Genomic DNA, 17,594 nt, shown 5'->3' on the forward strand with positions numbered 1-17,594 from the left:
GGATAGTAGGTCAGAGAGGTAGGAGGGAGCAAGGCCGTGAATGGCCTTGTAGGTGAGGATTAAGCAGGATTCTTACAAAATAAAATTCCATAACACAGAAGAAGGCTATTCAGCTTAAAGTGTCTGCTAGTTCTTTCAAAGAGTAATCCATTGAATCCCTTTTCCTGCCTTTTCCCCACACTCCTGCAAATTACTGCTTTTTAAGATATCTATCTAGTTCTCTCTTGAAAGCTAATATGGATGATGGAAAAATCTTCAATATTTTCACTATTACCTGTAATTTTGTCAAACTTTTTAAATAAATTACACAAAATTTAAGAGTCCATTGCCAAAAACATATATACAACTCCATTTTTAATCAACTCTAAAAATATAATGGTGATTCAGTTTTGGACAATTCTCTAAAATAGAACAGATTGATTGTCTGTGTAAATAATCTTTAAATATATTTTGTTGGTAGGGGTTATGGCCTTTCACATTGAAAAAAGCCAACAAAATTCCTTGACTACACATACAACTCAACATTACACTCATACAAAAATACCTCACGTGAAGCTGGTCTGTATCCAAAACCAGATGGAATATTTTTATCTTCCTCACATCCTTTAGCACCAGGGCTGAAGTGTAATTCAACATGAAAACGTTCCTCTGAAGAAGGGTCCTAAAAGTTAGTTATGAGAAACAATAGACTGCAGGGATCAGATTAAATACTTCGCTTTGCATTTATCTATCTATTATGGGTCATGGGAGAGAGCAAATGAGTGACTTCCTTCAGTCTGAGAAAGCTGCTAAATAACATGCAACATTGACCTGGAGGCATCTCTCCACTGTATAGAACTACATTGTTGACATGTGTTGCCTCTCCAAAGCAATGAGGTTGATGCCATGTCATGCCATGTAACATCACTCTTTTTTGGTCAGCCTAGGTAGGGTCTGACCATGTGAAAACCAACCATCATGCTAAAGTGTATCCAAATCACACAGAATTTGATGCATATTACGTATAGATGAAAATGTTTGTATCTAGGATGCAACACCCACTCTTTCACAGAGGGACGCAGCACACCCGTGCTTATCCAATACTGTAGAGTATTCGGTACAGCTTGGCAAGAGCCAAGGTTTGGAGACCCCAGGGTGTGGGTTGGGGGACTGCTGGAGGTTAACCAGGTAAAACCCCACAGATTGCCACTGAAAGTACTGCTTGGCAAGATTCGCGCTGCTCAACCAACTGGGAACACCCTACCGTTACCCATTAGGCCTTTGGCTTAGAGTTAAATTCAAAAATTGCATAGAGTTTGGTTAAATACTTTACCACATTGGAGGGATGTACTATAATTAAACATACTGAATTTCAAATAAAAAGTTAATGAAATCTATGAATTGAAATCTAGTAATTGCTTTATCACATTGACACAGAGTACAGAATGACCTCACAGAATCTCACCCTCGAGGGGGCGTGCTGGAGCTTGTAAAAGTCACAGAACTTACCAAAAACACTCATATACAACGCAGCATTTGATGTTTTTTGGGAAAGGAGGAAAGAAGCGGGAAAAGACAGACCACGGCCTAATTTAAGCCATAAAATTAGGTATTTGAATGGAACTTTGAAACCCCAAAGAGCTACAGAACGTTGAATTAAAATAGCAGAGGTACTTACTTATATTTCTTACTTCAGGTGAAACTATTCTAAACCATCAAACTTTGGTTTCATCTACACCTAGGGAAATGCTTAAGCCACCATGTAAGTAATGTGACTTGAGCAATAAATGATTATTTTGACAAGTAGTATAATTGGGTGAAGAAAGTTGATGGAGGGAATCGGACATTATTCAAATCTCTGGTGAATAAAATTTGCTTGTACAGTATAAAGAGGATTTGTTAGATTTCATTTGAGCAATATAAAAGAATCAGGTCATGAGAAAAAACAAGTGCAAGTGAATTTACATTTAGTTGAGCTAGACTGAATTACTCACAGGAAATATGAATTAATTATAGCTATTATCCAATACTCCAAATGAAAATAAAATATTTAGTATTAATGAAAGGGTAAGTAACTATGGTATTTTCTCTAGGTGAGAGAAAATGCATTTCTTCAGCGTGCAGAAGATGTAGTACCTTGTTTGGGTCCTCATATAACATGATAACAATCTGAGTCATGTAATTCAGCTCACTAACATAGTTCAGATAATCCATCGCCCTTTTCCACTGATCATCTTTGGTCTCCTGAAGGAAGGAAAGCATGAATAAAACCTCTATTTTTAGAAATATTATTACTTTAGAAGCATTTCATCTGAGAGGTTAGTGATTAAATCAATGTAGTCAGAGAAATTCCTGTTGCAGCAAGACAATCCTACACTGGAGTCCTGTAGCTCAGTGATTAGAGCACTTGCCTTGCAAGCGAGACCTCGGTTCGATTGCTGGCAGGGTGAAATGTTAGGCAAGTTTCCTTACTCCACTCGCCTCCATTTACCTAGCAGTAAGTAGGAACCCAGTTGTTAAGTCGATTTGTCGATCGCTTTTCCAGGGCTAATAATTCCTTAAAAATAATAAATTGGTCACTTCAATCCACGACTGTCTGTGAGACACTGCTGTGCGCAATTGGCTGCCGTGTTTCACCCACAAAATATACTGTCAATTCACTTTACAGTATATTCTGTGAGACGTCTCCAAGACGTGATAAGGCGCTATATCAAATGCATGGATTATTATTATTAGACTTAATAGGATATAAAATTCTTATGTATGCCTGCAGACTGGTCAGTGCACTTTACAGTAAATCCTGAGGAGCACTTTGAAATATTTTCCTGATGTGAAAGGTACTACATCAAATGCAAAAATTATTTTTCTTATGATTATTAAGTAACATTACACTGAGAATGTGAACAAACATTTGCTGACAATGTCAAGGGAGCATTTTATTGATATTATTACTGCTATTTTTACCAGTTCTGAAAAAGTGATATTTCACTTCAGTTTTATTAAAAGGCATGATGGATTGGATTATTAAGAAAGACTCAATTGAATGTCTATTCAGTTTAACATTTAAAAATGTATCTGCGTATTGTAAACTGAGGTTACCTGATTTACAATAAGCCAAATACTGTAAATTAAAAATACTATTTCACATATTGTATTGTACAATATATTGTATTGTATATATTATACGCAATATATCAAACACATTATATTGTATGTTATATACAATTGTTCGGCATATTTAATGTATTAGAAGATCTTACAATGCATTGGATCAGTTGGTAGCACTCTCGCTTCTAATCAGAAGGTTGTGGGTTCAAACCCCCATATCAAGACATTGAGGTCAAGTGCTAGGCCAATACTCCAATATGATACCGGGGGAGCACTGCATTGTGAAGTCATTCGGATGAGATGTTAAACCAAGGTCCCAGCTTCATGTTTGGGTGGATGTTAAAGATCCCACTGCACTATTTCAAAAAGAGAAGGAAATTTCTTCCAGTGCCCTTGTTGTCAATTCCCCAGACTGCAGCATTTGCTTACAAAATACGTGATCACGACAATTTACAGTAAAATTGAGTACCTTTTCGAGATTTCCTCCTGATCAAAGTGCAAAGATTATTATGTTGTTGGGTTTACATTGTACTTCTACAAAGTTCCAAGTATTTTTTTAAAAAATTATGCCGGTTACTTAATGTCACATGAACAATATTACTTTTCTCATAAAATTACATGATGCATACAATATACTAATTGCAGTTAATCAGTACCATAAATGTCCACATACTGCGATTGGACGAATGACCAGCTAATCTGCAGGGAGTGAATGATGGATTTTAATGCAGTACACCAGAAATTCCAGCTCTTTTGAAATATTGTCACTGGAACTTTAACCTGTATCTGTATTGACCAGAACAAGAAGATGGAATGTTAGTAAACATCTTATTTGGATCTGTTAGTTAATGTCTTATTTGAAGGATGGCATCTCCAACAACACAGCACTCCCTCAGAACCGGACTTTAAAACAAACTTTTATTGATGAAAGAGAGTGAATTAAAACCAAATATCTGCATTGTTTCTAGATCCACAATTATAGCAGATTTACGACTAAAATTCCACCTTGCCTTGCATGATGCATATAAAATTATATTCCTGCTTCATTCTAAACCTAATACATATGCATCCAACTGAATTATGCCCCACCCCTCCATTTTGGAGCTCCAAAAATGCGATTTGCAATGAAGACCCTAAGAGGCGACAATAAAGACCCTTGCACACTACATGCTTTGGGCACTTAGAGTCTAGATTTTAACTCATACGGAGTTAAACTCTCAAACTTCCGACAAGGTGAAAGGAATGCTACCAATAGAACCAAAATGTCAGTCCAATCCTACACAATCCCATTCCTCATTCCCAAAAAGTAAGAAATACAGTAAAGGTTTCTGTTTGTGAACTGAAAATAAGTGAATGGTAGTTTTCTGATGCTTACATCACACAAGGCTCCATAGCGCAATAGAGAGAGAAGCGAGTGTACATGGCTCTCACTGGTGAAGTATAACCGTGTACGAACATGCCGCTCTGGAGACATCACTCCCCTGGAGTATCTGAAAAGTATAAAAATGGCAATTATTCTCAATATATTGGAAACAATATACATGTAATCGGATTCTAAACAATTCAATAGCTTTACATGATGCTATACAGGACAAGTGGAGTCCTGTAGCTCAGTAGTTAGAGCACTTGTCTCGCAAGCGAGAAATCTGGGTTTGATTCCTGGCAGGACGAAACCTTAGGCAAGCTTCCTTACTCCACACACTTGTTAATCTAGCAGTAAGTAGGAACCCGGTTGTTAGTCGATTGGCGGATCGCTTTTCCGGGGGTAATAATTCCTTCCAAAAAAAATAATAAATTGGTCACTTCAATCCACGACTGTCTGTGGGATACTGCTGTGCGCAATCAGCTGTCACGTTTCACCCACAAAATATACAGTCAATTCACTTTATTTTGTGAAGTGCTTTGAGACGTCTGGAAGACGTGATAAGGCGCTATATCAAATGCAAGGATTATTATTATAAAATAATATATTCCAATGTAATGCATATTCAGTACACTTATGGAAACTATTCAATAATCATAACTGCAAGTGATACTTTTATGGTTTCTGTACACTTGGGCAATAACATTTTCCCCATCTTTCATGCAAATTGATCAATTACATTTTTACATCATTTCAGATTATTAGACCAAGTGAGGCCTGAAAGCATTCCTGTCTGAGCACTTGTCTTGGAGTGACGAGTTATCAGGAATTCACTTCTGAAAGCTTGTCACTCCAAGGGAAAGTGACGAGTTATCCCAAGTGGCAAGTTAGGCATACATATATATTATACGTATACACACACACACATAAATAAATGTGGCTGGGATATCGACATCATGGTTACTTAAATGGCAATGGCAAGTTAAGCCAGGGTCAAGTTATCATAGTTTACTGTATGTGTCATGTAAATTGCTCTGGCTAATACTAAATTTGTTAAATGCATAATAATAGTAAGTCAGTTATTTCTCACTTACAAAGTCATTTTTAGTATCAAATTGTTGTTGTGCGGCTCCTTTCTATGTTTTAACTTAGTACTTCTTCCAAATATATCTTTATATCTAGGTGTATGGTGTGAAACTATGGTTCATGCTGTTCCAAAGTTAGTATATATGGTGCTTACATTCATCTAAAATAATGCAATGTCCTATCTTAAGAAGCTTCTCAGAACATGAGCAAAGTAAGGCCATTTCCACAAGTGTAACTTCCCAAACACAACTACCCAAAACGCTTGCAAACAGCTTTACTTCATTTTCCAAATCTTACTTCAAGTTTGCTACACAGTGCACATTTTTTTGTGGCTATTGAGTCTATATGCAGAAGAACATTGCGTCAGCTCAGTCTGTAGTACTCTTGCCTGAGTTACAAGGTTGTGGGTTCAAGCCCCACATCAGGCCTTGGATCGTATAGTGTGACACTCGAATGCAGTGCTGGGTATGTGCTGCAATGTCAGAGGTGCTGTCCTTCAGTTAAGACATTAAACGGAGGTCCCATCCATCTGCCTGCTCAGTTGAAAGTTAAAGATCCCATGGCACTCTTTGAAAAGAGAAGGGAGTTTCTCCCAGTGTCTTGGCCAATAATCCCCCAAATGAAATAGGTCATTCAATAAATGGCTGTTTGTGACACTGCTGTGTGCAAATTGGTTGGCAGGTTCACCCACAAAATGTAGTCAATTGAGATGATCTCCCACATAAAAGGCATTATCCCAAACAAAATGATTAGTATCATGCATTAGAAAGTACATTTAGTGTAAATAAAAACTTACAATGGATGTAGTTTGTTAACAGTATCATCATCCTGTGTTCTTTGCAAGTCTGAGCGAATTTTCCTGATCAAAGGAGTGCAATAGCCTTTGGCAATATCCAGTTTTTCATCCTTAGTTATGCCATATTCCTAGAACAAATACATGGTCAACAAAAGAATAAAGTATACAAAATCATTCAAAATATGAGGCTATTTAATTGCATTAATTGAAGGATAATGCCATTTGATTATTCCTTGAAGAATAATTGTAATTTTCAATTGTACCACAATCAGAAGGAAATAGTTGTGATACTACTAAATAATAATACTTGGATTTGACATAGCGCCTTATCACATCTTTGAGACGCGCTTCACAGAATATACTGTAAAGTGAATTGACTGTATATTTTGTGGGCGAAATAATCATACATATTTTGGAAAGCTAATGTTATCCAGAAATATTTCTAAAGAGGCAAAATTATCAACATTGTAAGGTCATCTTCATTGCTGAGATAGAAACACCTTTTGTACACCACTTAGATAACAATGGATGAAGTTGTGATTGTAATGATCACCCAACTGTTTCTTGTGCTGATCTTATCATTGATCTTTGTTTCTTGTGCTGATCTCGCCCCTCAGCACCACCACTAAGTAAACATTTTTTGCAGGATAAGCAAATAATACAACATTCCTAATTAGTATTAAGTACCTTTATTACAGTTCATCAAATACATTGCATAACTAATAGGTAACTTTGGAAGACCCATAAGTGGGCGATGTTTCTGTTTAAGAATGAAGATGACCTCAACAAGGTAGTTAAATTTCCATTCTACATCTTCCACAAAACCCTGGACTCTTGACTGAGCGATACCTTCAATAGGATGCACTGTAGAGGCGAGATGAAATACCTACATTTAAAAAAGATATTTGAAATTTAAGGTGACAAGAACGTAACAGTTCAAAGTAAGTAAGTTGTGAAGAAGTAATTTCAGAACCCAAAGGTATGGAACCGCAGAATCTTTTAAGAGAAATTTACAGCACAAAAGGCCATTCGGCTGATCGTGTCAAAGAAGAATGATTAGAATTTATTCAAGGTTCTCTTTATAGATTAGGAGATGTAATAAAATTGCCTGGAGAACTTTCCACCAGAGAATAAAGAAGATTTGTGTGGTTACAATGTGTAAATCGGACTTCAAACTTAGATTTAGATCATATGGGTAAAAGTACATTTAAATTTGCTGTATTTAGTTAACTTCACTGACTCCAATTCCAAAAGCAAAACTTCTTTGTTTGGGATCATATACATCTTTGGTGGAAATCTTGATGAAAGATAGAGGCTCCACTAATCAAGGCTGAAGAATCATAAATATCAAAGCTAGGACTTCATGTATGTTTTCTCAGCAGGTGGCTGACACGTGGAAAATTATCACCATGTTTAAGAGAATCTAAACCAGCCAGAGTTCCATATTTGCATGCTACCTATGAATGGAAATGTCCACATGTGGAATGGAGTGCCCTCTCTCTTACTGGAGGGCACATCCTGTTTACCTAATTCTGGAAATGTGTCCACATTGGCAAGAAGACTTAATTAAAGGCTCCAAAGGGTACTTTGGGGTACTGCTGGAGTTTGACCAGTTAAAACCACATAGCTTGCCAGTGAAAGAACAATCTGGCATACAAGTTTCCAGGTGCCATTCCAGCTAGGATCACTGAACCTCTTAGGACTTTGGCTTGCAAGAATAAAAGGAGCCAGGTGCGACAAATTTCTGCTCCAATGTCGGTCTGCCTATCTAAATCCTGCCAATGAGTTAGGAAGACTGGTCTGGCATCTGTGTTTTTTGGTCAGCCGGGTAGCTGACACATGTGGAAACCCATTACCATGCTTAAGAATATCCAAACCAAACTGAGAATTCTATGCACTCCCACCTCACATGGAAATTTCAGAGATAGATTGTTAGAATGGAATGCGCACTCTCTCTCTCTCTGGAGGGAAGCATCCTGCTTACCTAATTCCATAAAGTATAGGCGCAGGTTGGCAAGAGTCAGGGCTTGGGGACCACAGAGGTACTGCTGGAGTCTAACCAGTTAAAACCGTATAACTTGCCATTGACAGCAATGCCTGGCAAGCTTTCCCACTGCTCGTCCAGCTAGGACCACTGTGAGGACTTTAGCTTGCAGGGCTAACAGGAGCTGAGTGGGAAGTTTCCCTGCCTGCCCTTCCAGGTCCTGCTGATGAGCGAGGCTGGCTTTGCTGTCATCACCAGTGCCCTGCAGTGCTGAGGACCCACCTGGCTCATGAACCGTACTACCAAGACCACCACAGAGAGCTGGCTCAATTCTGACATTCCGTTGCGAAACAAATCAACTTGGAGACAGTTCAGCTCCAAGTAGACCCCGTTTACCCAACCGGATGCCACTTTCTCTGGCATCTGCATTACCTTAGATTACTGAAAACCTACCTGGCTCAGGAATCGAACTACCAATATCATCACATAGTTAAAAATAGATTCTGACATTATGTTACCAGGCACGTCACCTTGGAGTCAGCTCACTAAAGAGATTGTGGAACTCATTACCTGAAGCAGTGGTTGAATCAGACAGTGTAGATGCATTCAAGAGGAAGCTAGACCCTTCACATGACGAAGAGGTGAATAGAAGAGTACGGGAAGGAATAAAGAAGGGTTGAAGAATCGTGTAGAGTATAATCACCAGCATGGATTGGTTGGGTTGAATAGCCTGCTTCTGTGCTGTACATTCTTTGTAACCCACCACACCAGGGGGAATTAGTCATAAGCTGGTCATTTAACATTCTACAAGCAATCTTCACCTTGTGAGCTCTCATTAGGCTTTGTATGAGCAGCACAATTCAGCATGAAACATACAAGAGCATTAGTACCATCCTCCTGCCCACAGCTCGGACACACATCCCTACACAGTGAGTGATAATTCTACCAGTTGGAAGTCCGGAGCTTCAGTAGCAGCTATTCACCTATCTACAATACAAATTTACATAGCATCGTTCATATCAAGTTTTCCCAAGATGCTAAATAATACTGGGTTGGCACCCGAGCTAGGGGTGGGAGTCGAGGGGCTGGGGAGGGGCAAGATGACAGAAAACATGAGGAAAGTCTTGTGAAAGACCTTGAACGAGGTGGGGTATGATGTGAGTCAGAGGGATGAAGTTCCAGAGTGGGGGCAAAATAAGCTGAAAGCTCGCCAGATGGTGAGGCAGTTAGGGGTCAGTGTATGCACAAATTCAGACTCTATATAATCCTTTCTGTCATCCAAAGCTTTATAAGTTCCTCATTAGCCATTCAATGGACATTTGCCTTCAGCGTATGGGTTAAATTGGAATTTCTCAGGAAGGGATGATAAATGTGGCTTCCATCTGAGATAGAAGGTTCAAAAGATATGTCTAAAATTGGCACAAAAAAGACTCCAAAATCATTTTCAATAATCAAAATAATCATTTTCTTTGCTAGCTTAGGGCAATGAGAATCACCATTCTCAGTCTTCATTTCTGAAGAACTCGGAAGATGAAGGGAAACTGAGAAAAACATCATTGATACTGCTATCCCCATTACAAACATCAAAAAAAATCAAGAAAGTTCTTAATATCAATATGTTACAAACTGATGCATCCTCGATGAGCCTGAATGCTGGAACAATGATCTGATGTAAATGTAATTTATGCAGGTCACAAGTACTTGATTCAGTATTCTGAACTTGTCTAAATGCTGGACCCAAATTGTCTGATTGCAAATAAACCAGCCTTTGTCAAGCAATGATATAATACTCTTTGTGAAGTTCTTTAGCAATGTCTGCCTGCAAAATCTCGGTTTCTATTGAATGAAGACTGCGAAATGTTTGATTTGGTCATGAACAGACATAAGAGGCCATCCTCGTGGAGTCCTGTAGCTCAGTGGTCAAAGCACTCACTTTGCAAGCGAGAGACCTGAGTTCAATTCCAGGCAGGGCGAAACCTTGGGCAAGTTTCCTTACTCCACACGCCTAATAATAATCCCTCCAAAACCAAAAACAATAATAAATTGGTCATTTTCAATCTACGACTGTTTGTGGGACATTGCTGTGCGCAATTGGCTGCTGCGTTCGCCCACAAATATACAATCAATTCACTTTACAGTGTGTTCTGTGAAGCGCTTTGGGACGTCCTCCCGACGTGAAAAGCGCTATATCAAATGCAAGGATTATTATTATTATCCTTCTTGCTTGAGTCCTCAGAGAACGGCTCTTTTGGATCTGCTGAGTTATCATCTGAATCAGGTGGTCTCAAAGCCTTACATTGCAATAGATGTACCTGTACTCCGGCTGCTCAAAGATAGCACTAACAGAAAAGGGTTAATCAGAGAGGTAAACTAAAGTGTTTACCCTGCCAATGATTTAATAGAAGAATTTATGGCAAAGAAATATCAGCTCCAATCCCCAATACTTCCTGGTGAAGAAGTACAATAAGTGACACAACATGGATGGCATCAGCTAAGGACTAAGAATTTTGTTGACTCCAGGGGGAAAAGTCCAAGTCCTAGTGAAACAAAGTGTTTCTAATTCTTTGAAGACATAAAATTCCTAAACCAATTTTTAATATTGAAATATACCTAGAAATACAGTTCAGATCATAACCAGATCTATACACACAAAATTAGTCCCAAAATAATTTAATTCAGTTGCTATAGACCACAACATCTACATAACTATTAACAGAACTGTATGGCTCAAATAAATAAAACTCAGGTGGAGTCTGAACAGATGCTTGGAACCCATTTTTTTCTTTATCATAACTTGGATCATCTTTTTCTAGCCCAGATCAGAAAGTCTGAAAGACATGATGTGTACAGAGGATGTGGTATGAATACAATATAATTATTAGTTGAACAAAGTCTAACTTTGGAAGAAATGGAAAGGCAGCAACTCCAATTGGTCTGCCAGCAAAGCTACCTTTCTTATCCAAGTGTAACAAAGGTGATAGAAGATGAATCGCTTAAAGAAATAGCAAGGACACAAGGAACCAGGAGGGAAGAAAATTGGCCAAGGTTCCCTCCCCCCCACCATACAAAATAATATCCTGCAAAAGGACAAATCTAAATCAGATATTTGAAAATGTAGTTTCTTACCTGAGGTATGACAATGTCAGCCAATGACTTTGATAGTCTATAAAGTTCCATTGTATTGTTCAGGTCTAAAGAACTGTTGTGCTGAACATCATATTTTATACAATCATAAACATCAGGAATTTTACTGATATCATAACGTCCATTCTTCGTTTTGAAGTCCTTTTCTAGTTTTGCCCATCTTCGCAACATCAGTTCGAGTGATTCACTGTGGTAAAGCTGAATATCTGTATACAATAAGGCAAGAATGTTTCCTTTATAAGTACAATAATAATGCTTTCAGTCACCTTTCCTTTCCCCACCTTTTTTTTTGTTAGAGAGTTGCATATCATAGAATTATACAGCACAGGAGGACATTCGGCCCATCCTCTTCGATCGTGCTTAAGTCCACCTCCCCTGGTTCGGAGTCAGGCTCCTCCACTGTTAAGCGGTCTGAGACACTACCCTGCGTGGAGGGCGCTATACAAGTGCAGTTTTTGTTGTTATTGTGTCAGTGCCGGCTCTTTGTCATTATAGTACATTATATTACTGTCTATAACTTGAATATGTCTCAAATAACTCCATAGATAATTACCATCAAGTGCAGCAAACACAACAGCCAATTTGGACATTGTGTGTCATGATATCTAATTTAACTGGAATAGTGTTGATCAGTACTGTTAGTACTGCACTGGAATGTCAGCATAACAGTGAGCTCCAAACTAAATATGGGGCTTAAACCCATAACCTTCTAATCCAGAAGCGAGAGAGAGTGCTATCAGTTGAGTTAAACTGAAAGATATAGGTCTAAATCAAGTGTATTGATAAGAGCTATGCAACATTAACAACCATTTAACCTGGCAGTGGGGTGCAAAGAGAGGACTCCAAGTCAGCATTGAATTTAAGAGTCAATTTGAAACCTAGATTGTGAGTTCAAAGATTCATTTTGGAACTTCAAACTCATAGTCTAGGCTGCCCTGAAGTAAACTAAGGGAGCATGTTTTAGCACATTATTGCTCTCTATAATGCAAGGATTATTTTATTGATTAACTTTTTTTAATGTCATAATAGGGCGAGAATCATTCTCGTGACATTTGTGGATGAATGAATGCTGTACATTCAACAAGTTACCAGCTGATTTGGGGTCTTCCATCCTCTGTTTGATCTGGGAAGTCAAGCTCTGGACCAGGAAGTAAACCATATCACAGGTCTTTACAGGATTTTTGATGAACTGCATTGACTTAATTAGAGAGCTGCTGTTAGTTGGTGCAAGCTGCAAAAGACAGAAACAGTTGAAGGAAACGAAAACTGTCATAGGTTATTACTAAGCCATAATACAAAGATTATTTTTAAAGAATACTCATAAAGGGCAAGCATATATGAATACTACCATGCCACAGAAATATGTACAAACAAATTACAAAAAACATGCTTACTTCTGTCAGGTAGTACACTTCAAACTGAAGAATAGCTGTCAGGAGTGCATTCTAAATAGTCTTGGAGGATATCGATCAATAGTTCAATAGATTAATACATGGGTTGAAGGGGCTTAACTATGATCAGCGGATTGGAAGACTGGGGTTATATTTCTCAGCGCAAAACAGGTTAAGGGGTGATATCAATGAGGTATTTCACTTAATTGATAGGGTAAGTGGTGGATAACTTCGCTCTTTGGAAGAGGAATCCTTTATGAAGGGGCATACCCTTAAAATCAAAATGGTTAGAAGCGAGGTCAGAAAGCATTTCTTCACTTCTTCAGAGTTAAGAAGATGTGGAATGCTCAGCCCCAGAATATTGTAGAGGCAGAATTAATAGGTATATTTATGAGGGATCGAGAGATACTTGAATAGCAGAGATATTAAGGGATATGGCAAAAGGGTGCAGCATTAGGATTAAATGATCTGCCAACTGATGGAACAGACTCGATGGGCTGAACAGCCTTCTCCTATTTCTTTTTTCGATACCGTGAACCACTCCATCCTCCTCCACCGCCTCTCAACCTTGAAGGTTGTGTCCTTGAATGGTTCAGGTCTTATCTCTCACACCGTCTCCAATTTGTCTCTGACAACGGTTTCTCTTCCAACCCCCACACAGTCTTATGTGGTGGTCCTCAGGGCTGTCCTCGGTCCCCTCCTCTTCACCCTCCACATACTCCCCTCCCCGTTGGTGACATTATCCACAGACATGGGGATCAACTTCCACATGTACTCAGATGACACCCAACTCTATCTCTGCTTCCACCCTCGATTCCAGGACAACTGATGTCCTGACAGACATCAAGTCCTGGATGAGAGACAACGTTCCACAGCTGAATGTCAGCAAGACTGAAGCCCTCCCGATTGGCTTGAGCCAGCGCTTCTGCACCTCAGGCAGCATCAACATCCACGGATGCACACTCCACCACAACAAGCCAGTCAGGAACCTGGGAGTCTTTTTCGACCCTCAACTGTCTTTTTTCCCCCCATGTCCATGCACGACCCCCTCTACCTTCCCCCACCTCCGCAACATTGCCCAACTCCACCACTGCCTCACCCCTCAGGCAACCGAAATCCTCATGCAGATATTCGTCACCTCGAGGCTCAACTACAGAAACTCCCTCCTTATGGGCATCCCCAACTCTTCCCTCCACAAGCTGTAGATCCTCCAGAACCCTGCAGCTCATGTCCTCTCCTGCACCAGGCTCCGTGACCTCATCGCACCCACCCTTGCCCGGCTCCACTGGCTCCCCATCCCTCAGAGGATAGAATTCAAAACCCTTGTCCTCACTTTCAAGGCCCTCCACAGCCTTGCCCCTCTTACATCTCTGACCTGCTGACCTTCTATCAACTTGTCCGCTCCCTACACTCAGCAGTCTCCAGCCTGCTACATGTCTCCTGCCCAACCATCGGCGGCCAGGCTTTCAGCCTCTCTGCCCCCAACCTCTGGAACTCACACAATCCCTTTGCCTGATTCCCTCCTTTACCTCCTTCAAGGCATGACTCAAGACGCTCCTTTTCGAGTATGCCTTCAGTCACTCTCCTACCTCTCTGCCCTACCTCATATCAACCCTGCCCCACAACCACGCTCGGGGTGCTGACTGTTCAGCACCTTGGGACGTCCTCCCGACGTGGAAGGTGCTTTACAAATGTAATCTTGTTGTTCCTATGTTGCTAACCTGCATTTGTCCAGTTTTGGTGGATTGTGCACCTTTTATTCCATAGATCTAGTACTGTCACTCACTAGTCAAAAGGACAGCCCCAAATATAGGCCACAACACCAAGAAAGTCTCAAAGCACATCATAACATTTCTGTAGGGGCTCTGTATTTGCAGACAGACATGGCAGCCAATTTTCACACAGCACTGTCCCACAAACAGCTGTGAAGGGAATGACCAATTTTATCTGGAGGATTGTTGGTCATGACACTAAAAAATACCTCTCTTGTCTTTTAGTAAGTGCTATGGAGGCTTTAATATCCACCTGAACAGGCAGCCTGAAGTTTAACATTCAACAGTTTAACGTTCTATCAAAAGATGGCAGCTTGGGGTGTCGGCCTAAACTACGAGCTCAAAGTCCCAATGTGGGGATTGAACCCACGACCTTCCAACCCAGAGGCAGACATGTTATCAACTAAGTTACAAACCTCTCTGCAATCTGAACACTGACCAAATATTAACATGAGGGGAGAATGAAAAGAAATGAATACAGGTAACTCCATCCTCTGAACCTGACAAAATGTGAATCACCATTGCCAAATTTAGACAGAACATTGGGTGAAAAATATAATTAGATTCAACTGATAGAAATGCAGTAGAGAATGAAGCAACAATAATAAACATTTTTAAAAAAATCATTGCTATTGTTAGATGACTATAAAAACAAACTAAGTGCACAATATTAGTTTGAAATTAATAGTTACTCACCTTTTCATATTCTTCAACACTGAAGCCTCGATCTTTCTGTAGGATGTCATGAAGTCTTGCTTTCACTCGCTGCTGGCAACTGCTCAGGGAATCACTGTCACTGTCTAGCAAGCCATTCATGTTGGCACTTTTAACCATCTGAACAAGGATTGGGGTCAGCTCCCCCTCCAAAGCTAGCAATCCCTAGTCATAAATAGTCCAAAGCAATTTTAGACACTATTCTGGTTGCCAATATATTACTAATATAAAAACATACACCTGAACATTATCAGTCCTTGTTTTATTACAGGAAACATAACCTGTAGGAACACACCTAGTTCTGCAAAAAAGTTTTGAACAGCCAATGAGAATTTCTGTTCTTAGTAGTGATAAAATCTGATTTACAAAATTGTGGCAAGATTTCAAATGCATCATAATGTGAAAGTACTATGATAAAAAATTGTTGGGTGCAAGATGATGAATGCATATGCAATCAGATAGCTTTATTTTAAATGTTGTTCTGATCAGAATAATTATTCAATTATTCCATATAAAATAATTATAATCCTTGCATTTGATACAGCACCTAAAATATCAAATTGTCTCAAAGGTGCTTCACCAGTAGATGTTAAACATCATGACTATTTTTAGGCAATGCCTAAAAATTATTTTATATATAGTAAAATTCCACAAACTGCCATGGGGTGAATGCCAAATTTATCTGGGGGATGGCTGACCAGATACTGAGAAAAATTCCCTACTCCTTTTGAATAGTGCTATGGTATATTTTTAGTCTACTTGAAAAAACTTTGGTTTAACATTTAATCCAAAACAACAACAACAAGATTCCATTTATAAAGCGCCTTTCACGTCAGGAGGACGTCCCAAGGCGCTGCACAGTTGGGTCATGACCTGAGCAGGGGGGAAATGGTCAGGGTGAGGGGAGGGAAGGGAGGGAGCGAGGAGGGGGGAAATGGTCAGGGTGAGGGGAGGGAAGGGAGGGAGCGAGGAGGGGGAAGAGAGTCGAGAGGGGAGCTGAAGGCTCGGTCAAAGAGGAAGGTTTTGAGACCGGCCTTGAAGGAGGAGAGAGAGGAAGCAAGGCGAAGGCACTGGGGGATAGAGTTCCAGAGCCTCGGGGCTGAGAAGCTGAAGGTCCGACCGCCGATGGTAGGGCGGTTGGGGCGGGGGATGTGGAGCAGACCGGAGCCAGAGGAACGGAGGGTACGGGCAGGTAGGTAGGGGGATAGTAGGTTGGAGAGGTAGGAGGGAGCAAGGCCGTGAATGGCCTTGTAGGTGAGGATGAGGATCTTGAAATCAATCCTCTGGGGGATGGGGAGCCAGTGGAGGCGAGCGAGGGTGGGAGTGATGTGGTCCCGAAGCCTGGTGCGGGACAGTACATGAGCTGCAGAGTTCTGAATGACCTGCAGTGTGGAGGGAGGTGGCGGGAAGGCCGGCGAGGAGAGAGTTCCCATAGTCCAGCCTTGAGGTGACAAAGGCGTGGACCAGGGTTTCAGCAGCGTGAGGGTTGAGGTAATGCCGTAGTCTGGCGATGTTCCGGAGGTGATGGAAGGCGGTGCCAGTTGTGTTGTGGATGTGAGGGAGAAAGGACAGCTCAGGGTCGAACAAAACGCCGAGGTTCCTGACTGGCTTTGAGAGGTGGAGAGTGCAGCCTTGGATGCTGATGGTGTCGGTGCCTGAGGTGCGGAGGCGCTGACGTGAGCCAATCAGGAGGGCCTCGGTTTTACGCACGTTGAGCTGAAGAAAGTTGTCTCTCGTCCAGGACTCGATGTCGGACAGGCAGGCTGTCAGGACATCGGTGGTCGTGGAGTTGAGGGTAGAGGAGGAAAGGTCGAGTTGGGTATCATCCGCATACATGTGGATAGTATAGCACCTCCAACAATTCAACATTCCCAGAATAAAGCCAGCCTAGATTACGAGTTAAAACCATGAATACCAAACCTCCTGACCCAAAAGTGAATGTGCTACCAACTAAGCCAAACTGACCTCTTAGTTTGTCACAGACATACACCCAAAATTGACTGAAATAAACGTAAGGATACAGAAGGATGCTTGAGATGTAACCAAAGAGTACCATGTGGGAGTATGGTGCATATCGGAGCACCTTCTGAAAGCTGCAACTGTGACTTATCAGGGTGGATGCGGGATGCAGGGTGGATGTGGTGTACCCAGGGGCGACTACCGATTGTTTTAGAGGGAGTATCCCAAAAAACATGTGCACAACCTATGTGTGGTGAAAGAATGCAGTATAAACAACAGATCTGGTATCGGGAGAAAG

The 17,594-nt window shown here is 40.6% G+C and overlaps 1 protein-coding gene across 4 annotated transcripts in view; it reads right to left on the reverse strand.

Annotated features, from left to right (window-relative positions):
* Positions 1 to 17,594, reverse strand: part of ppip5k2 (diphosphoinositol pentakisphosphate kinase 2) — a 72,193-nt gene that overhangs the window by 25,085 nt on the left and 29,514 nt on the right. For all 4 annotated transcript variants that reach the window (XM_042334082.1, XM_042334096.1, XM_042334085.1 and 1 more), the window contains exons 17-23: positions 15,320 to 15,502; positions 12,550 to 12,691; positions 11,443 to 11,666; positions 6,333 to 6,460; positions 4,463 to 4,577; positions 2,116 to 2,223; positions 545 to 661 (exon numbers count right to left, since the gene is read on the reverse strand). In XM_042334082.1, the coding sequence (XP_042190016.1) occupies positions 545 to 661; positions 2,116 to 2,223; positions 4,463 to 4,577; positions 6,333 to 6,460; positions 11,443 to 11,666; positions 12,550 to 12,691; positions 15,320 to 15,502 (1,017 nt within the window). The remainder of the gene's footprint in view (positions 1 to 544; positions 662 to 2,115; positions 2,224 to 4,462; positions 4,578 to 6,332; positions 6,461 to 11,442; positions 11,667 to 12,549; positions 12,692 to 15,319; positions 15,503 to 17,594) is intronic.

Source organism: Callorhinchus milii, unplaced genomic scaffold (assembly GCF_018977255.1).
Source record: "Callorhinchus milii isolate IMCB2004 unplaced genomic scaffold, IMCB_Cmil_1.0 Scaffold1, whole genome shotgun sequence".
Taxonomy (NCBI): domain Eukaryota; kingdom Metazoa; phylum Chordata; class Chondrichthyes; order Chimaeriformes; family Callorhinchidae; genus Callorhinchus; species Callorhinchus milii.